The sequence below is a fragment of the Lonchura striata genome, chromosome 28 (genome assembly GCF_050655825.1).
Source record: "Lonchura striata isolate lonStrDom1 chromosome 28, ASM5065582v1, whole genome shotgun sequence".
NCBI lineage: Eukaryota > Metazoa > Chordata > Aves > Passeriformes > Estrildidae > Lonchura > Lonchura striata.
Window position 1 is genome coordinate 4,427,404 of NC_140730.1, and position 24,594 is coordinate 4,451,997.

Below are 24,594 nucleotides of genomic sequence, written 5' to 3' on the forward strand. Positions count from 1 at the left end.
AGGGATGAGGACACATCAGCATAGCTCAGTGGTGTCGCTGATGCCCATCCTGCTCCTCTCCCTTGGCCTCTGGGGTGGCCCCACAGACATTTCTGTGGCTCCAGCGTGGCTGCCTGGGCTGTTCCCCCCACACCAGAGAGAGCTGGGATCTCGTTAGTGAGCTCTTGGACTTCGAGCATGTTGGAAAACAGCGCTTGCTAATAAGAGAAAAAGAATGACAGCAAATAAGCCCAGCCACGGGAACATGGCCTTTTCATCCAGCATTTTTTATTCCCCCACATTCTCCCCCCTTCCCTTCTTTGCCAGTGGATTGAAGCCACTGTAATAAAATTATTAAATATAAAAAAAAAAAAAGATGTAGCCCCCACCTCGATGCGGCAACCATGGAAACTGGATCAAGGGGACACCTGTACATTTCCATTCTGGGCTCCTGCTTGCTGAATATACAGAGGAGCACTAATTAAAACCCCAGTGAGAATGGCAGGTGGAGGGAAGGAGTCAGCCCTGGGAGGGGGACTGTGTGGCTGGGAGGTGCTGCTGGTGCAGGGATGGGCCCTGCCTTAAAAACCACCTGATGTTTCCAGCTCCCTCCAGCTCTTGGATGTGGAGCAGATGCCCGCTGCACCCCAAAAACTGTGCTAACAAGGTGACCCCAGCCCTGATGCACCCCTGAGTACCGAGGGGCCTTGAGGACCCCACCTCAGCCATGGGGATGATGCTCAACAGGGCAGGGCAGAGCTGGTCCTCTGTGATTTTATGCTTTTTAACCATTTCAGCAGGAGGAAGCTCCCTGACCTGGCACGTGAGCACCCAGAAGGAAAAAGCTGTGTTTAACCTGCAGGTTTATTTTTACCGACAGCAAATGGCAGCGCCTGGAACATTCCCCTCTTTGGAGTTAATTTTTACTGAAGCTCAGTTTTAGTCATTGTTGTCTAAATCTGACTCCTCCACACTTATCCCACGGAAAAGCTCCCGCAGCTCAGCCCTCAAGATTTTCAGTGCCCCCAGGGCTGGTGCCCGATGCCAGCTCCTGCCAGCCCACAGGACTGATGGATGGGGAAAGCTTTTCCTTTCATCAGAGCAGACGTCAGGCCGACCTCCTCCCGCCGGAGGTGAGCAGAGCGCTGACACCCTCTGATTGCCGACGGACGTCTCAAATCGCTCCCCAAATGTCCTTCCCAGCTGGCTGGAGCTCACAGCGGGGCTGGCTCCGCCGCTGCCCATCCTTCGCAGGGGCTCACGCTGCACGATGGCTGGGGCCGGAGCTCTCTGCTCACTCTGCCGGGCTGTATTCCCTGCAGGCTGGTCATTCCCTCTGGCTGAGCTGAGGAGATGCCAGAGTGTGCTGAGCAGGAGATGATCTCCGATCCTCCTGCTCGGTGCCTGTGCCCCATCAGGACGCCCTGCTCTGGCACGGAACGCACCGAGCTGGGGGTCTGTGCTGCCCCAGCTCCACAGCCGGGCTCTGGCTCCGCAGCCACCGAGGCACCACGCCAGTCACAGCAGCAGCTCCCCCCAAACCATCGTCCCGTGGGGCTCTGGAGAAGGGGCTCCGCTCGGGCAGAGAGCGCAGGCACGCAGCTCAACTTTGGGGAGAAGCAAATCCCTGGTTTCCATGGGAACCGGAGGAGGAAAGTTTCTGGGGCCGCGGTTGGGATTGTGCCAGCCAGGCGGGGCAGCGGGACCCCGAGGCAGCCGTCTCCCCTCTCTGCTCTCGGGGGAAGGCGGTGCCCAGCTGCCAGCCCCGCTGCCGGTGCCCCCAGAGCTGCCCCCCGAGATGAGGGGTGCGCCGGGACTCCTCGCCCTGCCCTTCGGAGCTGTGTCAGATGTGGTCTGACATTTAGCTCTCAGCTCAGCGAGGAGATGCGGCGATAACTCTGATCTGCTTTTCTCCTCCTCACGCTCTCCCTGGAGGCAAAAGCTGCTGCTGGGAGGGCAGGGGGGCTCTGGAGCTCGGCACTACAACACTGCAGAGCTGTGCTGGGGGTCTGGAGGGTCCCGAGCATCCGGAGGTGTCAACAGCACCACGCCCTCCTCACCCATGCCTCCCATCAGGCAGGACCCGAATGCCAGGGGCTGGAGCTCCTTGGGGACGTCCCAAAGGCTGCAAGGACAGAGGCACGGCAGCACCCTGGGCATGGCACAAAGCCCCCAAGTCCAGGTGGCTGTGGCCCAGCAGCACCCTGCCCACTGGCCCTGCCTGCAGCCGGGTGGCAGAGCCACCCTGGCCTGTGTCTCTCTCTTTCCTGGTGTCTCGGCTCTAATTAGCGAGGCCCCTATTAAATTTTTCCACTTAGCAGCTCACGTCAGTGTCAAGCCAGCAGCGAGAGCAGTGGGAGGGAGCCGGGGTGGAGGGGAGCCAGGGTGTTGGGATCAACCCAGTAATGAGGCACACGGGGGGCTGAGCCTGGCTCTGGCCCGGGGTGGGAAGGAGGCCCTGAAGAGCAAAACCATCTGAGCATCCCTCCCTGGGCTGTCGGGTCCCACGGCCAAAGTCACAGCCCAGGTTTGGCAGGGGTTTGAGCCATGTTTGGAGGCTCCTGCAGCTGCAGGCAGAGGCTGATCCCCAAAACCCCCAGAGCAAGGGCCCATCCTCACCACTTGGCCTCTGCCCGGGGCAGCACCACCCTCCCCCTGCTGCGGGTCCCAGACACCCCCTGGCCACTGGAGATTGCCTGGAGTGGGGTTAATGATGCATCCAGATGGAGCTGACCTTCCCACCTTTCAGCTTCACCTGCAACTCCCTTTTCCCTGCCATTATCTGCATGGATGCCTGTGGATTTCATTTCCATATTCATGGTGTTTTAATGACCCTGTAATATCTTTATGTTCTGCAATTAAATGTGGAATCTTTTTTTTTTTTTTTTCCCTTCTGCAGATTAGCATCTGCAAAGGATCATTTGTGGCATTTGAGTAGAGGAAGGGAAGCCTGTTCAGGGGGGAGACAGGGTTAATTAAACTTCAGAGCACAGCAGGCTCCACTGCCAAATATCCTTCTTCCAATGGGACCAGGGAGGGTGAGGAGGGAGCAGCTTTACAATCAGCTGGGCCGCCCCTGGGGCAGCTCCTGTGGGTGTTGGAGTGGCTTCAGCACACACGAGGCCAAATCTGCATGGAGATCGCTGTCACGGGCTGCAAACCAGGGCTGAAGCGCTCGGGTGTCACCCCAGTGCGTCAGGGCCGCTGCAGCTGGGGCAGCCAGGCTGTCATCAGAGTCCTGGCGAGGCCATTAGAGCTCCTATCGCTCCATCTCCATCCCCGAGGCTAATGGACATCTCTGCCGCTGCACCACCCCCTCCCTAGCACCCTAATTGGGTTTCAGTCCTGTAAGATGGATGGGCTGGGCTGAGAGTGGAGCAGGGAAGAACAGGAGGGGGCAGAGGCAGCTCTGAGCAGGACAGAGCCCCCTTGCTGCCCATCCACCTCCTGCCCCTCTGCTCCACCAGCCCCAGACCTCGTCTGAGGCATCTCGCATGGCCTTGCAGGATGGCTGGGGACAGCCAGGTCCCAGCAGCCCGGGGGAGCAGAGCTGCAGTGGTGTCCAGGGGCTCTCAGCTCCCCCCTGATGGGACTTGGTGACCACAAGCAGCCCCAGCACGCTCCATGCCTCCCACACAAGCTCCCTCCCTCCTTCTCCCCTGGTTCTTTTGAAGCTGCAGCTGTGAACAATATGTTGTGAGTGTGAGGCCCGGGAGTGGCGTGTTTGGCACATTGAATAAAGATGGGGACGAGAAATGCCTTCTCCTGTGGCTGTTTGATGTGAAGGGCAGCACTGAATTCATTAGGAATGCTGCCAGAGCCTGTCAGAGTCCAGGCAGGCAGAGAAGCACGGGCTGGTGTCCAGGGAAGGTGCCACCCCGTGCAGTGGCACACCCGGGCATGGGGTCACATGCTGGCCATTCCAAAGCACCTGTGTGTGCATGGGACTGGAAAGAGAGCATCATCCCTGTTCCTGAGGATGTAAAGGTGGGCATCATCCCCATTCCTGGGGTTGGAAATAAGGGCATCATCTCCATTCCACAGGGTGGAAAGGAGGACATCATCCCTGTTCCTGGGGTTGGAAAGAAGGGTGTCATCCCTTTTCCAGGGGCTGGCAAGGAGGGCATCATCTCCATTCCAGGGGTTAAAAAGGAAGGTATCATCCCTGTTCTAGAGGCTGGAAAGAAGGGCATCATCCCTTTTCCAGGGGCTGCAAAGGACATAATCTCCAGTTGTGGGGTTGGAAAGGAGAGCATCATCTCCATTCCAGGTGTTGAAAAGGAGGGTATCATCCCTGGTCCAGGGGCTGGAAAGGTGGGCATCATCTCCATTCCAGGGGTTGATAAGGAGGATATCATCCCTGGTTATCATCCCTTTTCCAGGGATTGGAAAGGAAGGCATCATCCCTGTTCCAGGGGCTGGAAAGGTGGGCATCATCCCCATTCCAGGTGCCATCCAAGCCCACACATCCCTCCAAACTCTGCTGCAACAGGGTTGCAGCTGTGGTGGACATGGTGGCTGCACAATCCACCTTTATCCCCTCCACAACACTCCCACCCCTCCTGGGTGATCCAGGGGAGGAAGGGGGCTGGATGCAGCTCCCTGTCAGGCTGCAGGATGGGGGGCCTGGCTGCAGGGAGGGGTGTGGGATGGCCAAGCTGCTCCCTCCCGGTCCTGCTGCCACCTCCCGCTGCTCCAGAAGGATGCAGCATTTTATCATCATCCTGTGAGGCTGACAGGCACCAGAATTAATGAGTTCCTCATCAGCAGTCTTTCATTTAGCTCCCTCCCTCGGGGGGTTACACACCCACAGCCCCCAGGAAGCACGGAGGGAATGGTGGGGAGGGGGTTAGGACATGGGCACAGGTAAACAAACACACCTGTGTGCCCAGCCAAGGGCTGCTGGGCACAGGCCCAAGGCTGGAGGGGGTCAAGCTGCCCAGCCAGGTGGATGAGGGGTTCCTGGGGACATGGAGACCCTGCCCTGGCAAAGGGGCATGGGGACCCAGGCATGGCTGGCTTCCACACACCCCTCATCAAGCATCTGCCATTAATTACTGACACCAGCAAGAAACACAGCACGTATGTCAAATGCAGGAGCTCCACCAAGTGCAGGATTGACCCCATGGAAGCCCAGGAGCTGTGGGGAAGCAGCAGGTCAGGGGGACACTGCCAGCGAGCCGAGTGTCCCTCAGCAGCAGAGGGACTTTGCTGTCCCCTGGGTGTCCCTTTGGCTGTCACCACACAGCAGAGCACGCGAGGGATAAGACATTCCTGTCCTCTCTGCCTTTTTGGAATGTTGACATCCTGAAAGGATTGGCCATCCCAGGGGTTGTTTATTTGGCAGCTGTGGCAGCACAAAGGCTGCAAAGCTGCAAAGCCTCGGTGCCCACTTGAGCTGCTGTCAAACCTCATCCTCCTGCCTGTACCCTGCAGTGCCAGCTGGGATTTCAGCACCTGGGGTGGCAGCCTGGGCATCATCTGACCTGCAGGACTCATCCCAATTGTGCAAGCCCAAGCCTGCACTGGATTTACATCTGAAGATATCACACTCATTTTTGTGAGCCATGCAGAGACCGTGATAAGTATTTTGATTGTAAATAAATTCCATTTGTGGGTTGTGATGAAGTGGAAAGAGGAAGGGAGGGAGTCAGGCTGGGAGGAGAACAGGATGAGAAGGGAACTATATAGCTGTTGCAGGCATATTCTTCTTTCTTTCAGGATTTTTCATATAAGAGCGCAGAGGAAATAAAGAGAAAACAATTTCTATTTCTGCTCCTTGTTTTCCCATGTGGAATCTGTTTGGAGAATTGTTTACCTGGGGTGATTGCTTGATTGGATTCTGGTGAGGATTGTTTGAGCCTGATGGCCAATCCAACCCACCTGGGGCTGCACTCTCAACAGAGGGTCTCAACGAGTTGTTAGTTAGATATAGTAGATTAAAAAAGTAGGTTTGTAGTTTTAGAATCTTCTTTAAATAGGATATTAATGTATTATAATATAGTTAGAATAAAGAAATCATTCAGCCTTCTGAACTGGAGTCAGACATCAGCATTTCTTCCCAGTGGGTTCTCCTACATTTACAATATACAGCCATGATGCTGACCTTGACCCAGCCACCCCAGCCTCAGAAAACCTGGAAAAGACCCCTGGAAGCTGTGTGGGGCAGCTGACAGCCAGGGCGGATCCTGAGACACCGCACAGCTCAGAAGTGTGAACACTCATCGGAAAAGCCTGCACGGGTGCGGTGTTTGGAGTAGCAGAGCTCCATCTAGCATTGGTGAGAACTGATGCTTCTCCAAAGCCTAATTCACAGCTGCTTTGTTGAGCCTTGGAGCTGTTCTGTCAGCAGCCTCACACGACCTGAAACACAGAATTTTTTGTAGTCCGAGCTTGTCTGTGCCCTCCTCGGCATCGAGCCCATCCTGCTCCCACGGCGGGACACAAACCTCGCCCTTCCCGGGCAGAGTCAGTCCTCTCCTGTGGGAATCCAGAGCTTCCCTCTGGCTGCCCTGGCAGGTCTGGGACCCTGGCAGGGGTAAGGAACTCCCTGGACAGAGCCCCCAGAGACACTGGCTGTGATCTCTGGCCATGGAAAAGAGTTTTCAATCTTACAGCATGAATTACAAGCTCTGAGTGTTTGATATAAGTAATAATTAAGTGTGGCACAGATGCAAAAGTAAAATTTTAGGATTCTAGATGAGGGGTCCAAAGGGCACAAGATGGAGGAAATTGGGTGTGCCTTGTCCTTTTTCTCCTCCTTCATGCCCTCCATGTTTCACTGTGGTGTTGGCATTTTTCTGTTGGTTCAGGCTGGGGACACACTGTCCAACGTAGGTGACAGATATTGGCACGTTCTTGTAAATCCAGCCCAGGGAGTTTCTGGTATTTAATGTTTGTAACATCCCACTGAGGGCAGAGCCCCACACGCTGCCCTGCAGGACAGAGCTGGGCAGGGCAGCAGAACATGTGAGAGATAAACAGAATAAACAGCCTTGAAACAGCACAGACCAATTATGGCTTCTGCTTTGGCAGCGGGGCTGACAGACAGAGACTTTTTGCAATTTCAGAATCATCAATACCACAGATTCCTACACTCTACCAATACTGACACCTCCTAGCAACATTGCTCTTTTAATCCTTGTAAACTTTTCTTTATCTACCATCCCTTGTGGCTAAACACTCCGTGGCTCAGCTGCATCAAAGAGAAAGAATTTGCCCTTTGTCTCAGGGTTGCAAAGCTTTTCCAAGAAGCAGAATTGCTTACCAGGGAGGGCACAGGTGGAGGAAAGGACAGCAGGATGTCGGGTCACCCTGGTTTTGTAGGCAGATCAACCCAAGATTCAGCCAAAGCCACTTCACCCATGTGGGGTTTGTTGTCTCTGTCCACAGAGCAGCAATTGTACAAGAGCTGCTGTGGGAGTGTCCTGACCAATCACTCCCAAACACCTGCAGAGCCTGACCCACCTGGAATTCCACTGCCCTTCAGGCTTTTTAAAATGCCTTTGAAAATCTCAGAATGCCAAATGTCAGGCACTAAAATCTCTGATTTAGGATGATGGCTTTGGCAGCAGGGATGGGCAATGTGCTGCCTTCAGAGCCTGGTCCTTCTGAGGACAGAAATGGGTGTCCCACGCAGTGGAGGTGTCTCCTGAGAGGAGTTTCACTGATCCCTGAGGGAAGAGCAGCTGCTTGAGGAGACTCAGCCTGGTTCTGTCAGTGCAAACACTAAATTGGAGAAGCAGAAGCTGGCAACGGCACTGCTCCAGGATTATAACCAGTGGGGATCTTCCCAGACCTTAACCCAAAACTCCAGGCCTTGAACCAAACCTCAGGCCTTGACACAAACCCCCAACCTCTCTGTTTTTCGTGGTGACAGAGCACCCAAATGCACTGCTGGGAACAAGGCAGAAATCAGCAGTTTTTGCAGACGTTTTCCTGAAGCTGGAGGCAAGGTTACCCTTTTTATTGAACAAACAGCATCTGCAAACTGTTAGTCCTTTGAGAAGAGCCAGACAGCTCCAAGCAAGGGAACAAAAGGCTGGTGAAGTGCTTTGGTTCTCAGCTCGAGGGCCACCACCACTTCAGAAGCACTTGATAACACTTTGCTTCCTGAGCTCAGAAGCATGAGCAAAACCCAGCATGGAGCCAGCTGCCAGGGTGGAGAGGCTGCTCCCAGAGACTGAGCACGAGGCCTCTGTGGGCACAGCCAGAGGCAGATCTGGGCACAGGCACTGGCATGAGCTGGATGATGCCCCACGGGACTCCTTGTATGGTGAGATCTGGTGGCAAAGGTCACCATGTCACTGTACACCCTGAGGGAAGGGTTGCCTTGCTGGACTCCTTGAGGGATCAGGGGGTCCCCGAGGGGCTGTGGGGATGGAGGGGAGCCTGGCAGAGCCATTCACTTCAGGAATCCCTGGAGATGAGTTCATTCGTTGTGCTGGAACGCTGTTCTCTGGAAGCATGGGGTCACCACCAGTTAAACAGAGCTGGAAAAACCCATCAGGCAGCTTCCACAAGTGCATCTCTGAGGTTCTGGAAGCACAGCCACAGCAAGGAACGGTGAGACAGTACCTACACCCCAGTCCTTGCGAGGCACAGCCAAAATGGGGATGGGAATGGAAAAGTGGGAATGGGAACTGGAAACTGGGAATGGGAACTTGGAATAGGCCTTCTCACTGGGCTCCAGCCGTTGTTTCCCTCTTCTGTGAACTCTGACATGCAGTGACTTTTAATCACGGGAGTGATCAGTGAGGATCCCTGAAAGCGCTCCCTGGAGGTTCAAGCTTCGTGATGCATGAAGAAGGCTGGGCTGGTGAGCACGGCTTTTCGTCTGACCTGTGTGGTCCCCGCTGCGTCCCCGCGGCCGGGGGGAGCCGGGCACCGTCCTTGGGCCTGCTCCGACCGGAGGGACCCGGCCCAGGGCGCAGGACCGGCGCTGCGCGGGGGATTCACTTCCCTGAGGGGCTGCAGCCGCGGTCCCGGGGCGGCTCCGGCAGCGACCAAGCGCTCCAGCCGGTACTCGGGGAGCGTTGCTGCGGGCACCGGCAGCCTCCACTCTCCTCCATCCGTGCCACCCCTCGCTACGAGACACCGGCGCCCCGCGGCCGCCCCGGGCCCGGCACGGCCCCGACTGCGGCCCCGCCCCGGAGCCGCTGAGGCCGCCCCTTCCCGTGCCCGCTCCCGCCGGCGCGGCCAATCAGCGGCCGCCGCCGCATCCGGGCCCCGCCCCCGCGGGCGCGGCCAATCAGCGGCCGCCGCCGCATCCGGGCCCCGCGCCCCCTGCCGCTCGCGCTCGGCCATGGCGGAGGTGAGCGCGGCGCCGCCGCCGGGGTCGCGCCGGGCCCGGCGCCGCTCCCGGGGCCGCTCCCGGCCGGGCGGGCACAGCGGCACCCCCGAGCCGCGGCTGCCCGAGGCCGCCGTCCTGCGGCTGCGGGGTGATGGGCCGGCGCGGGCCGGCGGGGCGGGGGCCCGAGGGACGCCGAGGCCCTGGGCGGCAGCGGGCCGAGGGGCGGGGGCGGGCCGGGCCGAGGCGCGCCGGCGGGAGCGGGCACGGGAAGGGGCGGCCGGGCGGGATCCGGCGGGAGAGCCCCGGCACCCCGCGGCCTGACCCGCGGAGAAGGGCCCGGAGAGGGGCGCGAAGGGGCTGCGGGACCGCGGGGGGAGAGGCTGCGGGAAAGGCCCGGGGGCAGAACGGACGGGGAGCCCCGGGGCTGTGGCCCAGCTGGACCCGGCACTGTTTGGGGTCGCTGGAGATGGGCTCAGGGGTGTGGAGCTGTTGGAAGGGGCTCTCAGGTGAGAGGCGCCCTGAGCACTGAGGTCAGGGTCCTGGGAATGGCAGAGGGCTGAGAAGGTGTCGGGAATGGTTGGTTTGGTTTGGGTAGACAGGATGGTTCTCGCCACCTTGCCCGGGGGCCAGGTGGGGACTCCCCACTGCCTCCCCGATTGCTGTGTCGTGTTTGCCTTGGTGTCGTGTTTGCCTTGGTGTCTTGTGCTCATTGCTCTGTCCCACTTTGAGCTGGTGATGCCATTGCCCATCAGGTCTTGCCATGTCCCTCAAATATCCTTGACCTGTTGTAATGGCTGTTGTGACACATGCACACTTCATTCCTATGGCATGACCCTCATGGTGGGCACAACTTGGAACAAAGGGGCTGGGAAGATTTCCAGGTACTCTGTGGCAGGATCTCAGATCCCCATTGTTACTGCCAACATCTGTGTGAGAGCAGGGCTTCTCTTCCAGGTTATTTCAGCATTCTACATGAGGAAGGTGCTGCCTGGCCTGTTTGCCCACCCACCATGCTTTGGCCTTTGGTGGAGCACCAAGGTTGTTGCCAGGGTGTTGTTTGGGCATGTTTTTGGGCCAGAGTGCTGCCTTGCATGGCTGTGGCTCAGAGAGGTCTGTCCAGGGGACATCCAGGAATTGTCACTGTCTCTTGGATGAGGTTTGGCTGTGGAGCATCTCTGCACAGGTGTGATGGAGCCCTGATCTTCGTGGGCAGTGCTGAAGGTCGTCTGTGTGTTCTGTCATCTGTTTATTCTTCGGTCTTTCAGAGACATAACTTGCAGGATAAATCTCTTTCCATCCCTGCAGCTTCCCTCTGGCTACAGCTGGGGTTTGTGGAAAATGGCCCCATGGCCAAGGAGTGTGCACAAGGCAGAGGAAGCAGGAAGGCTTCTCACTGGATATGAAATATGTGTTAGACTGGCTCAAGAAACTATGTTAGTTATTGAAGGGTAGCACTGGAAAGGGAAATTTCTTTCTTTTCCTCACTTTTTTGCGAGAGTGGCATCAGTCTGGAGGGTTTTCTCAGGTTAGACACAACTGGCCTCATGCTGGGAAATTACTTTGTCAGGGCAGAGGGCTCAGACTCTGCCTCTGCCCTGTGTGTCCTAAATGATGGCTGAGCTTCATTGCATGTGCTCAAAGACTTGAGTCCACACCTAAGGAGGGGGTGCGGGAGTCACCCAGAAATACAAACATCAGCGTGAGTAGTTGACCAACCTCAGTGTAACTTTGAGAGGAAAGTTACTCTTATGCCTGAGCAGCAGAAGCTGGGAGGAAGAAAACAGTGCTGGGGATAGTAAAGTGAAATTAAAGGAATTTAATCTCCCTTTTTGACCCTTCAAGATTATGACCCATGGGCATAGGAGCAAATTTCCAGCATCACAGTGAACTGGGAGAATAACTCATGGAGTCCCTCAGCAGCAGCAGGAGCAGTGACACCCTGGCCCAGAACCATTCTCTGTGTTTCTGCTGCGTGCCATGCTCTTGCATTTCTGCCTCCTGTGTGGTGTTTGGATTTGAAGTGTCAGGCTGCACCTACCTCATCTGCAGACTAAGTAACTCCACATCCCATGGCATTGATAATCAGGGCAATCAGAAATATTCTGTCATCAGCTGCATTTTTAAGCCTTTCTCTTTTATTCCTTTGATTCTTGTTTCTGTGGTCTTCTGAATTTGTGAGTAATCTGAGGGATTGTTCTGTTCCACATGTATTCAAATTTGGGCATGGAATGGGCCATTTGCTTTGTGTGTTTCTTGTGTCCTCAGCCCCAGCAGAGCAGTGCTGGTTATTCCATGGTGACTCCAGCATTCCCATTGCTCTGGTGCTCTGTTACTGCTTCAGAGAATTAAACTCTTGATTAGTTATGGAATTATCACGCTGTTGTAGTGGCCAATCCTCCTCCTTTCAGCACGTGGTTATTAATTGGAGATTTCCTTGTTCCTGAAGTATTCTTGACACCTTTTCAAGCCAGCCCATCCATGCCAACAGCTTCAATCTTTGTTTTCAGAGGCCTTATTGATCCCCAGGCAAGGAGGTGCCATTGATCTACAGATCATTGCCTGAGCAAAGTGAGTTCTGTAGGCTGTCCAAGACCTGGAGGGAGTAAGGGTACACCACACCCCTTCCATGAAACCACTCTTGTTTTCTTGGAAGGATTTATCCCAAGAGGGTTTTGTGCTTGGTCACATTCCAGCAAAGTCCAACAAAGGCACATTGACACTTTCCTGACTTACAGAGTCATTTCCTGGTATGGCCATCCTCAAAATGGAGTCTGTCCCCTTCTCCTTTCATCATCCCATAACTTCTCCCTTCTCTTTTCGTGTGCACAGTTGTAGAGCTCTGTCTGGAGCCAGATCTCTGGGGGGATTATCTTGGGGGATGATGGACTGGAGGCATCTTCTTGCTTATTATGGAATTTCCAGTCTGTATGTTGATAGCTGAAGGAGCTTAATCAGAACCCACAGTCTCTGGTGGCTTTTTTTGGTGAATACTTTGCTTTGTTATTAGAGGATAGATTTTAATGTGAGGCTATATTGTGTTTTCTTAAATAAATTGTAAGAAGCTCCTATGGAAGCCTGGAAATGTCCTGGCTCCAAGTGTGTAAGTGAGTAGTGATGGTGCAGAGCTGAGATTGTTGATGGCTGAGTATCCTACAGAGATGTCACTGGGAACTTGGGGGCTGACTCTGGGATTTTCTCCTGCAGTCAGGTGCTGTCAGTCACCCAAAAGCTTTGCTTGTTCACCTGTTTGCTCCCTGCCTAGGCTGAACTTGATGAACACGCACAGCAGCCTGAGGAGCAGCAGATTTTCTGTCTGGGCTGTTTTCCTCAGCCCATGCTGCTGCCTGACCTCGTGACCGAGCACCAAATGCCACCCTGCAGGTGCCTGTTCTGGGGCTCTGCCTGCTCAGCTGTTTCTCTGCTCCTGGGTACAGTGGAGGCACCAGGGAGAAGCCAGGGTGTTGTGGCTGGCTGCTCTCTGAAGGGTCAGTCCCTAAAAATGCTGTGCTCAGACACAATGTGTGTGTTTAGAGTAACAGCTGAGGGTCCAGGTTGTTCTTTAAGTGAAGATCTAAGCCACAAAAGGTCTGTGGTCTCAGATTCTGGGGGGATAAGTAGTGAAGGGAGTGCTGGAGGTAAAATAGATGGAATGGAAACACATGGGCTGAGGGGAAGCTCAGGAGGCCAGGAAGAACTGCTCAGTACACCTGATGAGCTCTTTTGAGCAGCACAGTTCCTAACACTGCCTCTGGGGCTTTGGGGAACTTTTGCTTTGAGTTTCAATGACCTTGCTGGTGGGGCGAAGTGGGTGGAAGGGTGGGTGGTGTGTTTTTAAGGAGAGCTGTCTCAGCTGTGTTTTTCTCTTTTCCTGAAGGCCTCTGTTGGCCGGCAGAGCCCCAGGGTGGTTCCTTACCCAGCCCGTGGCCTATGTCCTGGAGATCCTGCCCTTCAGAGCGCTGCAGGTACCTCCAGGCTCACCTCCCTCTCTCTGTTGGTCTGGCTTCCAGAGGAAACAAAGTTACTGGGATCACTTCCCTTCTCCTTGCAACACCTCCCGAGCCTCTTGTTCTGATTCCCATGCTGTTTGACAGGGGAGGAAAGGCTTAAAGATGCCAAAGCTCCTACAGGTGCCTATTTGGTCATTCTTGAGTAAGGAGTGATTACCTTGAGTAAGGGGGGATTACCCTTTTCCCCCATTTTTTCCTCACTTTTATTGGTGTATCCCAAGACCCCTTCCCAGATTCCACAGGATTTATCCTCGTTGCAAGCGTGGTCATGGCAGGTAAGGCCCTGGCCAAGGACACAGGTGCAATGGCACTGGCAACAATCCCAGAAAAGCACCTCATGGGCCTGCAGGGAGGGAAAAGGGACAAAGGGAAATCCATTAAAGTAGGAGATAAAAAGTAATATTTAGCCATTCTTGAGTAAGGGGTGATGCCAAAGCTCCTACAGATGTCTATTTGATCATTCTTGAGTAAGGGGTGATTACCCTAAAAATGCCCCCAGGCGAAGGAAAGGCTGCAATGTGTGCACACAGGTTGTGACACTAGCAAATCCAGTGAGGAGTGAGATACAAATACCCAGAAAAGCTTCAGATCCAGCTTCCAGTCAGTTGTGGGACTCAAATGTGCACAGAACCAGGCTTTGTGCTGATGAAGTGACTGCTGCCAGTTGGGATCTCTGTTCCCCTCTGTTCTGCCTAATCTCTTCCTCTGGCTTATCATATCTGCACACACACAAGAAGGGATCATCCCTGCCTTTGTTGCATCTCAAGATTTGGTCCATGGTGGTGCTAGTGTCCAACTTCTTCTGATCCCTGCAGTTGTGTCAATGGGCTCAGCTGATCATCGACTGAACCTGGCAGAGATCCTTTCCCAGAACTACGGTGTGAGGGAAGAAAGGGAGGAAGATGATACTCAGGAGAAGCAGAAATCTTTAGAAGAGCTGGAGAAGAGTTTCAATGCCTCTCAGGTAAAGGCAGCAGGGGAGGGGAAGGGAAATTACCTGGAGGATTTGCTTGTTTGCTGTGTGAAGCCCTGACTTCAGCTGTGGGTGGTCCCACAGAGACCTCAGTGGAACACAAATTGATCTTGGTGACAGGGAATGTCTCTTCAGGCCAGGCACAAGAGTGGTACAGGGATTTGCTCTTTCCCTTCCTCTGCTTTAATACAGTTGTGCTGTCTGGCACCTATTTGAAATCTAGAATAAAAATAAAGGTATTTTTAAAATGCCCTAGACTATATTGCTTTGGGGTGAAAGTTCCTGGCTTTTCCATACCTCTGAGAGGGACAGGTTACAATGAGTCCCAGCAGTGACACCTGAGGCTTCTCAGAGCCCCCAGAGGTGGCCTGACTGCCTCTGCCTGTGTTCCAGCTGGTGTGGTGCTCTTGTGGTTGTTCTCTTCCTGATGCAGCTTTGTCCTCCTCTTGCTCAGAGCAGTGAAATGCCATTTGAGGAGCTGCTCGCACTGTATGGCTATGAGGCATCAGATCCCATCTCGGAGCAGGACAGTGAGAGCAATGACATCACTCCCAACCTCCCTGACATGACTCTGGACAAGGTGAGAGCAGCTCTCTGCCTGGGTGTCTGCACATGGGGTTGAGGTTCCCCCATTTCAGAGGGGTTGGAAGGGGCCTGCCTAGTTCTGGTGTCCCGGTGAGGAACACCAGGCGCAGAAACACCAGTGTAAGGTGTTAAGAGGAGAAGGGAGAAAGGATATCTGTTTCAAAATGTAAAAACTGTATGGAGATTGGTTACAAGCATTTGCACATCCGTGCTGGTGTGTGAAGAGCCAGGGAAAGTTTGTATCTCCAAAGTTTGTATGAAGCCATGGCTCCTCTTGTTCTAGCTCAAGTCTGTAGAAAGTGGAAAGTTTGTATCTTCAAAGTTTGTACGAAGCCTTGGCTCCTCTTTTCTAGCTCAAGTCTGTAGAAAGTGGAGGGTTTTTTGGGGTTGGGGGTTTTTTCCCTTCTTCCTCCTTCAGGATCTTTGAGATATTTGCTGTGAGTGCAGCTCTACAGAAAGGGGTGCTTGCTCATACTGTCTGGCTTCCATAGGAAGCCACTCATGACACTTGTTAAAGTGCTTCTAGGGAAAATAGTCTGGGTGTGGTGGGAGTGTGAGAGAGAATCTGTCTTTGGACAAGCTGTGGGAGGGTGAAGAGAGCTGTGGATGTGGCCACTGTTGGCCAAAAATGCTTTTACTCTAGGCCTCACTTCCCCCTCGTATATTTTTTTTTAATTTAAAAATATTTTTCACTTTCTTGTTGTTGTTAAAAGGAACAAATAGCGAAGGATTTGCTTTCAGGGGAAGAAGAGGAGGAGACACAATCTTCAGCTGATGATCTGACTCCATCCGTCACGTCCCACGATGCATCGGACTTATTCCCAAACCAGCCTGGCTGTATGTGTCACTAGTTCCTAAGTAGCTGCTGTTCACTTTTACATATGATGTGCAGGGGAGGGTGAGAATTGGTTCTCTTAATTTTGTCAGTCTCCTGACATCAGATTTTCCACTTTTCCTCCTAGGGACTGTCTGCATGGCAGAGGCGTTACCGGGCTTTGGGTAGGACAGGACAGAGCGTTGATGAGCAGTGGGATGAGGGGAGAATTTTCTCAGAATACTGAGAGAGTGGGAATTGTTTTGCTGCCTGCTGTAATTGCAGTCTGAAAGATCAGTACCTCATCTGACATCTCTGCAAGTGAATAAATTCAGTAGTAGTAATGGAGTGATGGATTGTGGCAGTTCCTAAATGTTGGAATATACGTGGGAAGCCAAAGCACGTGACAGGGACTCTGCACGAAGTGATGTTATTTCTTCTGCTGTTTTGCAATATTAAGGAGTCTGAGCTTCCCCAAGTTGGCCATCCATGTGGCAAGTGTCCAAATTCTTTTACTTAAAGTGAGAAAATTAAAATACAGGTAATTTGTCACTGTAGACCATGCTGAAAGGGACTTTAGGACAGAAAATTAAGGGAAAGAGAGGGAACGTAAAGGAACAGAATAAAAAATTTGTAACTACAGATTTTTTCCTTTCCCACAAAGCAAACAACTTCCTTGCTGATGAAGACAAAGAGCCATGTTCATCACCATGTGCTTCCTCCATGGCTGAGGACTCAGAGGTGGATTCCATCCCATCCAATGAGTGTAAGAAGGTAAATGACCTGAGTGCATTGGGAAGGGGCACTCCTGAGTTTGAAAAATGCATGACATCAAAGCACTATGCTATTTCCCCAATTGACTTCTTAATGCCTTGCATTTTATGGGTGGCAGTGGCAGATGTGGGTTACAAGAGGGGTTTTTAATATAATCTTGAAATTATCTTCTGTGTCAAATAAGGAAAGTAAGGCTGTTGTGCCTTGGTAAATTAAATCTGCAGCTGTAGCCCTATAAAAGTGAAATGCTCTGCAGTATTCCCAGCAGGATTTACTGAGAAGGAACCTTCTTTCTAAAGAGAGGAGCAGTCTTCCAAATTCATCCTGGCTGTGAAGGCTGCAGGAGAACCTCTGCATTGCTTTATTTCCAACCTTAGCTGCTTGCCATAGATCCTTTACATTAAAACTATGTAAATGCTGAAGGTCCCCACAGTATTATCTGGTTGGCAGTAAATCTTCTTAGTTACCCTATAAAATAGTCAGGGTTCACTAGAAACAATACTGACAGAGGCGGATACCAGTAAATAAATCAGCCTTGTAGTGGTGTAGTCCATAAATCATGAAGTACAGCCTGCGTGGAGCGTTTCCCATTTCAATTTTCTCACCTCTCTGTCGTGGGATTTCAGGAGATCATGGTTGGACCTCAGTACCAGGCCACTGTTCCCATCCTCCGTTTAAACAGGCACAGGCAAAAAGGTAAGGCAGCCTCTTCTTTGTGCCTGGTTTGGGGGTAGGGCTGCTGGCAGGAGGTTCTGATGGGCTCTGGATCTCCAGTCCTGCTCTGGATCTCCAGTCCTGCTCTGGATCTCCAGTCCTGCTCTGGATCTCCAGTCCTGCTCTGGATCTCCAGGCTCGGCAGCTTTCAGTGCTGCCAATCAGATTTACTGGCTGAAACGAGCCTGAGTTAATAGGACTGGGAACACAGGGACAGAATTGGTGAAGCTCATTGAGAACTGGGTTGGTGTGACAGGAGGGGGTCTCAGCTGTAGCCAAAGAGAAGGAACACCCATCTGGGGATGCTGTGATTTATTCTCTCTGACATCTTCCTTAAGTAGTGAGTTAGTGTCATTCAGTGCTCCCTGGAGGTGATCTCTTTCTGATTTTGGGATTTCTGCAGACTAGACAGAGGTGCCTTGATTTGCAGATTGTGTCCAGTAATGAGTGCAGTATGAGTGCCAGCTTGTTGAGCTTCTGGAAATTTTAGAAAGCTAAAATGTTGATTGTTTGCCAGGATTAATTAATCAAAACAGCAATCTTTGAGAATATGATAACAAAAACTTTGTCAGCCAACCTTTCTGAAACAATGGAAACAAGCTGAGCCCGTGCCAAAGGCCCTAAAAGAGATATAAAGAGCTTATCTGCCTCCAAAATCAGGAGGGAACATGCAGTGCCTTGAGAGATGTTTGTCATCTCTAGTGCCGAGCTGGAGTACCAAGCAAAGATTTCCTCCCTCCTCTGTCTCCCCCATGCATGTCCGTGCAGACCACTTCTCAAAAAGCAGCAGAATTCTCTGTTTGATTATCTTATTTCAGTGCTTTTTCTGTTAGCCTATGAGAATGAAGATCAGCTGCTTTGGGACCCAAACATCCTCCCCGAGAGGGAGGTGGAAGAGTTCCTGTACCGCGCCGTGAAGCGGCAGTGGGACGAGCTGTCCAGCACCAGCCTGCCAGAGGGAGAGGTGGTCAAGGACAACGAGCAGGTGAGCTCAGGGCTTCCTGCAGCCCACACAGACCCAGGTGGTGCTGGCCCAGCAGTGCCACGTACCCTACAGAGGGCAGAATGAGGTCAAATTCCAGTGATCCTGGTGGATAAGTGAGGGTGTGTGCCCAGCTGCGTTCTGGCGAGGTTGGTTACCCTCCCATTGGGAAGACTGGGAAAGTCAGCAGATCAACGATTTCAGAGCAGCTGTGTTTACTTCAAGCTAGCCAGGTTAGATTCTGGTGGGACTGCATCTGTTGAGTCCCAGGGTTTGTAATCCAATGCCTTAAAAAGTGGGATAATCTCTGTTGGTGGTCAGGCTGGGGTTAGCAGCAAGGTGGCTCCTGGGAAACAGAAGTTTTGAGAGACAGATGTGAGTCATGAGCAGGCTGGTTTGTGGTGTGGTGCTCAGGTACATGCTGTGAGTGATTTCCTTCTGTTTCCCAGGCTTTGTACGAGCTGGTGAAATGCAACTTCAATGCAGAAGAGGCACTGCGAAGGTTACGGTTCAACGTGAAGGTTATCAGAGGTGAGGACCCCCCTCATTTGGGTTCATCAAGGCACATGCAACTCTTTCTAGATTGTGCACATCTCCCCCAACTCTTTCTTTCTGCTACAGATGAGCTTTGTGCCTGGAGCGAGGAAGAATGTAGAAATTTTGAACATGGCTTTAGGGTCCATGGGAAAAACTTTCACCTTATCCAAGCAAACAAGGTAAGGCTGCTCCCCCCAGGTGAGGAGCAGGGGAAGGAGGCAGGTGCTTGGGCACCAGAGGTGTGCTCCGGGCCTCGGCTGACACAGGCAGTTCAGGATGGCCGAGTTCCAATCCCAGGCTTTGTGTTGACTCATGCCAGCAGGTGATGGGCTGTTCACTGCCCTGCTCTGCCTTATTTTCCAGGTGGGAGAAGTCACAAACACCACTGACCTGCATGAGTGATGTCAGTTAATTACTGATTAGCCCTTTCTGGAGTCTCAAAAGTTCTTTCCAAACTCTCAGCCCTTGCAGTACTTCTGTGAATGAGTGAGTTGAGCATGTGGATGTTTCGTAAAGTCCCCTGGGGTCCTCTAGAATGGCAGATGCTGTTGTAGGGAGAGCTGGGCCCCGGGACATGCTGCTGTGCTGGGAGTTGGCAGAACCAGAGAGTCCAGTTCTACCACTGGTTAATTGTAGGCATGTTGACGCTGGCCAGTGACAATGGATGCAGGTTTGCTCTCTCTGCTAAGTGTGCTGGTGCTGGAAGCACAGGAAAGTCCTGCACGAGTGTGTGTGGCCCACACGGGTCTGTGACAGCAGCTGTGTGCTGTGGGGAGTTCTTTTCTCTGGCCACCTCGGAAACCTCAGTACGTGCTTCTGTTCTGCAGCAATGTGTCCATAGCAATGTAAATCTCTGTAATGCACTTCTAATTTTCTGTGCTGGTTAAATGGGAAAATAGCTCCTTGCTCCAGGAGATGCACCTGGATGGGGGTGCCTGTCCTGACTGGGGTGTTTCTCCTCAGGTCCGCACGCGGTCGGTGGGCGAGTGCGTGGAGTATTACTACATGTGGAAAAAATCCGAGCGTTACGACTACTTCACTCAGCAGACTCGTCTAGGAAGGAAGAAGTACGTCCTCCACCCTGGAGCCACGTGCGTGGAATATTCTCACACTAAAATTAGTAATATTAACCTCCCAGTGAAGATTCCTGCTGCAAAGCACCTCCGCTTAACAGACTGCGCTTTCTTCTCCAGAAGGTTTCTCGGGTGGGAGGATGGAGGGATGCACGGGGCGTGCTCAGAGCACAAACACTCAGTTGGTGTGGGGAGGGAAGATAAAACAACTGTGGACTTCCTTTTCCTTTTCTGTGTGTCAAAAGCAGTTTTGTTTCAATCAAATGCATCCACAAAAGACTGGGGAACAGGGATTCAGAGCTGACTTGGTGAAAGAGCTCAGTTTGATGAGGTTTTGGGAAGGGAGGTTTTTAAATTCTAAAATGCACTTATTTCTGGTGGTTTGGAATCTGAATTAATTTCCCTTTGAGGCAAATTCTTCCCTTTGAAATGTATGCTAATTACAGAAGGTACTTTTCAAAATACACCTTTTCAAAAAGGTTGAAACGGAAATCTCTTAATAGGTCAAAATGAAATATTGAAGCTGAATCAATTAAAAACATCAGATGAAGGCTTAGATTTTTTTTTTTCTATTTCTGATGCAACACAGGAAAATACCTGCAATTTGAAATCTTCCCAGGGTGGGAAAATATATTCTCATCACTTGCTCTTTGCTGACACGCTAATGATCCACTGCAGTCATTTCATGAAAAACTGGATGTTCCCATGTATTTATTTCCCTTTGGAACAGGCTGAGGCTCACAGAACTGGGGGCAGAGCTCTTTAGGAAGCTGGAGAGCCCATTTTGGTTTATCATGGGCTGGTCTTGGCCACACTGTTACCTGAGATCACCTCCTCAGGGCAGAGCCTAAACCAGGCTCTGCAGAGGAGGGAGGGATGGACATTCATTCTAGTGATGTCTCTGCAGTCCCATTGCTTTATTTGTGGATGGGTTTTAATCCCAGTCACCCTTTCTCCTGCCTGCATCTCTCTGCTCAGCAGGTGGTGGCAAGGCTCTCTCTCTTTCCCCACAGGGATTTCACTGACAATGACCTGGATGGGGTTGAGGTGGAAAACACGAGTCGTTCTCGGAGCTCCCCACCAATTCCCTCTGCAGCTGGCTGCCTGGATGCTCACTTTGGTCAAGATCAGATAGCAATTGAGAGCACAGGTAACCCTTTTTTATCCATCTGCCAGGGAGTTTTGGTGTCAGCAGATGCTGACATTGTCTGTCTCTGCATTGACCAGAGGTGACTTTATAAAACAGTTGTTCCTGTGTTGGGCTTGAAGGGGTGGCCTAGCTCACTCCCAAAACAAAAGGATTGTGCACTGGACACCTGAATGAGGTGCTTCCAAAGCACTGACACAGGCAGCTCCTCCAGAGGCTGGGCTCAGACCTCAGAAGTCTGGTGCAAGTTGCTTTCACACAGAGCTGGCTGCGAGATCTGCAGGGAGCCCCACATGGGTTCATTCCCTCACTGTCCTACAGCAGATGAAGGCTTTGTGTGGGCAGCTCCCAGGGGTTGTTGGCACGAGGGGATAGGATTTAGGGTTTGGCTTATCTTGCAGTATGTCTGTGAGGTTTCCTTTAATTTCCATAGAAACACTGATGGCCTCCCATCTGCTGTCGGCATCTTGCCTTCCCTGGGTAGGGGCTGACGGGGGATCTTGGTTGCTGTGACAAAGAAACTCTTGTGCCATCTAACAAATACTGTTGGGGTTAAGTGGGACTTACTGTGGACTTACTGTGGACTTACTGTGGCTTTCTCTTCCTTGTCCCCCTCTCTGTTCCCTCCTGGCTGTGCCCACCTGGGCAGAGCCCCTGAGCGTGGAGAGCACGGCCTGCAGCCTGGGCAGCATCAGCGAGTCGGGGCAGGGCTACGAGTGCAGCACCCCCTCGGAGACCAACTGCTCCTTTGACCCCTCGGAGGAGACGTCCTCGGGCGCCGTCCCTGTGCCCTGCCCACGCCACACTGCCACCCCCTCTGAGCCCGAGCTCTTTGCTTTGCCACCCGCGGCACCAGGACTGCCAGAGAAGCAGGAGACCTTGCAGAACTCTGCTGAGGCAATAACCATGGACTTCACTCTCCCTGCAGACATTAACGAGGGGTTGCCTTTAATTGCTGGCCCTGTGGATTTGGACAGAGACCCTGAGGCAGTGGTGGCCCCTGCGCAAGTGTCCTTATCGGTCACAGATTTCGGTCTCATTGGCATCGGAGATGTAAATACCTTCCTGACTGCTCATCAGGCTTGCCCAGCACCTGTGGCTCGGTCAGAGCCTCTGTCACAGTGAGAGTCTCCAGTCACAAATTTGTCACAGACCCAGCAAGGACTTTGACCTGACTGAGTGAAATTCTGGAACTTCCACTGTCCTGCAGGGACAGTTTGGAGCTGTTGGTCGGAATCCGTCTTTCCATCCTCCTCGATCCAAGGCTGCAGTGAAACCAAACACCTTTCTGCTCCAGTGTATCCTGACACAATTGTGCAACGTGGTGGCTGGCTTTCCTGAGTGGGGAGGTCCCTCACCCCCCTCCTGAGTTGGCCGTGTGTCACCCTGGGTGATGCCAGTCCGCTCAGAGAGTCCCTGCCTCGGCACAGGGGACGTGTCCCTTGGCCCCAGCGGGACAGTCCGAGGACAGAGGTGCTTTGAGAAGAGGGATGTGTCACCATCATGGTGAGGGTGCAGGCTGGGGGTCTGAGAGCCTGGGAGGCTGCAGGGCAGTTTCCTGCAGAGACGGGCATGGCGATGCCAAGGGAGGCTGACGAGTCTTGGCCCTTCGTGCTGCAGTAGGAGCACTCACCCTGACCTCCTCCCAGCAGCCGTGGCTCGTGACAGGCTGGCACAAGCTGCTTCCCCCTCCAGCAGCCACGTCTCCTGACACTGCACCAGCTGCAGGTGGGACCAGGCCTGGCCCAGCCCTCGGGCAGAAGTGTCAGGTTTTGGAAAGGGATGCTGCGTGTGCAGCAGCATCCTGTGCACTCGAGTTCTTCTCACCTTCCCATGCAGTGCTGGGCCAGGGAGAACTTCTTGGGGACTAACAGGAGTTCCTAGACTCAGAGTGATGCTGGCCAGGAGCTGTGCTGCTGCTGCTGGCTGGGGATAACCTGATCTTCTCTGAGCTGAAGTGCCAGAGGGTAGAATGCAGGTGAAGAGATCTGTAACTTCCCAGTTTGTTCCAACAATTTGTCAGCAGAGGGAGGAGGTTGCTTAGCTCCCGGGATGCCTGGGATATGGGTGCTAGCACAGTCCCAGGCAGGGGAGCACAGCATCCCTGTCCCTCCCTGTGTCACAAAACAGGCTGTTCTGAGAGGAAAGTGTGGCTTTTCTGCCATGTTCAGGGAGGTGCCAGGTGCTGTGCAGAGCCACGGGAGCCTGTCCTTGGGTGTGCTGTAATCCAAAGCTGCCTCACTTCCCAGGTGTGTTCCAGGTCTGGGATTGGCCACTGGCTCAGTGTGTTCTCATTCTCCTTTTCCCATGCAGGAAATGCTCTCCACTCACCTGCTGGGCAAGGCTTTGGTGCAGACAGAGCTGTGGGTCCTCCAGATGTGTTCTGCAGCTGGGAAGGGGCTTGGGTTGAGGGTTTTGGTGGAGGCTCTGGGGCTGTGATTGTGCACTTGGCTCTGCTGGCAGTGGATTTGGCAGGCACCTAAACCCAGGAGCCTGCACCCTCCTTTTACCTGGCCCTGGGAAGTTGTGCCTAGCCCTGCAGCAGGAGCAGGGAGACAGCATCCAACAGCCCCACGGGATGTCAGGATTAGACCTTGTCTCTCACCTCCTAAGCCCCAGATCTGGTTTGTGTGCTTTAGCAGGGGTTTGCTTCAGTCCCCAGCTCTGTGCTGGAGGTGCTGAGCCCCAGGCACGTGGAGCTGCCTTCACCTGGCTTGGCTTTGCCAGCCAGATGTGGTGAGCAGAGGCCGCCCCTCCAGCTGCTCCTGGCTGCTGGGAACAGAAAGCAAACACGAGTGCCTGCTCTGCAGTGGAACTGCCCGCTGTGATGCCCCTTTTCTGGGGGTGAGAGGAAGCTCCTTGGCCAAAGGGAGAAGAGGAGGCAGGGTGAGAGCACAGGCAGCCCTCCCAGGGAGGGCCAGGCCTTGGCATCTCCTCCATTACTTTTCCTGAAACCATTTTTTTCTTTTGGTTTATTTCAAGCCCTAGTGAAAGGAGAGGGGAGCTGGCTGAGGCAGAAATCTCTTTATGTCCTTCAGTGTTGTTTACAGATTTGCATGGGGTCTTTCAACATGAGTGCAGCGCTTTTTCCACATAACTTTGAGGGAGAGGGGTGAAAAAGGCTGGGACAGGGAGGGGGAGGATGTTTGGTTCTGGTTTTTTTTTTTGTTGTTGTTTTGTTTTGTTTTTTGTTTTTTGTTGGGGTTTTCTTTTTTCCTTCTTACAAAGCACATTCACTTTGAGCTGCTCCCAATGCTGGACTCTTTTCTCCCTTGCCCCCCAGCCCTACACTGTGAAGTGACACTGCCTTGAAGGCCCCTCGCCGTTATTTATTTAATTAAAAACCTAATTTGAAAGTGAGCCAGAAGTCTGTCTTCTTTTTGGAGGCCAAGATGCAACAGTCCAGTGTATAATGATGGCAAAACAAGAATGGGGTCCCTGCCTCTGCTGTGATCCTCTCCTGCTCTCCACAAGTGCTCTCCTCCAGGCAGGGCAGGATTCCCTGTGCCAGGGATGCCATCCCAGCCTAGGAGGAGGCCCAGAGTTTTTCCCTTCCCGTGCTGTAGCTGGAGGGAGCTGTCTGTTCCTCTCACAGGTGCCCCAGGTCCTCTAAAATCCTGTCAGCCTGTGCCAGGCCTGGAGTGTTGAGAGGCAGGGGTGCATCCAGACTTCAACCAGAAAAAGCTCCTGGAGGCAAGAGGAGTGTTCCTGCTGCAG

The 24,594-nt window shown here is 53.1% G+C and overlaps 1 protein-coding gene and 1 long non-coding RNA gene across 12 annotated transcripts; one reads left to right on the forward strand and one right to left on the reverse strand.

Annotated features, from left to right (window-relative positions):
* Window positions 1-2,829: 2,829 nt before the first annotated feature.
* On the reverse strand, window positions 2,830-9,114 carry LOC146765057 (uncharacterized). The gene is made up of 2 exons (XR_014950286.1): window positions 7,247-9,114; window positions 2,830-6,342 (listed from the first exon to the last, which is right to left on the reverse strand). It is a non-coding gene; the product is annotated as an uncharacterized LOC146765057 (long non-coding RNA).
* Window positions 9,115-9,176: 62 nt separating this feature from the next.
* On the forward strand, window positions 9,177-24,237 carry MIER2 (MIER family member 2). 11 transcript variants are annotated; one of them, XM_077788798.2, is made up of 13 exons: window positions 9,177-9,292; window positions 13,146-13,233; window positions 14,094-14,242; window positions 14,706-14,831; window positions 15,550-15,673; window positions 16,315-16,424; window positions 17,051-17,120; window positions 17,972-18,123; window positions 18,570-18,651; window positions 18,742-18,836; window positions 19,621-19,748; window positions 20,744-20,880; window positions 21,527-24,237. In XM_077788798.2, the coding sequence occupies exons 1-13, from the start codon at window positions 9,284-9,286 to the stop codon at window positions 22,000-22,002; spliced, it is 1,746 nt and encodes a 581-aa protein (XP_077644924.2). In that variant the 5' UTR covers window positions 9,177-9,283; the 3' UTR covers window positions 22,003-24,237. The 11 variants fall into 11 exon arrangements, with proteins under 11 accessions (XP_077644924.2, XP_021395785.3, XP_085418594.1 ...); XM_021540110.3 differs by having other exon boundaries at window positions 9,212-9,292; window positions 17,957-18,123; window positions 19,621-19,853; XM_085562468.1 differs by having other exon boundaries at window positions 9,212-9,292; window positions 17,957-18,123.
* The last annotated feature ends 357 nt before the right edge of the window (window positions 24,238-24,594 follow it).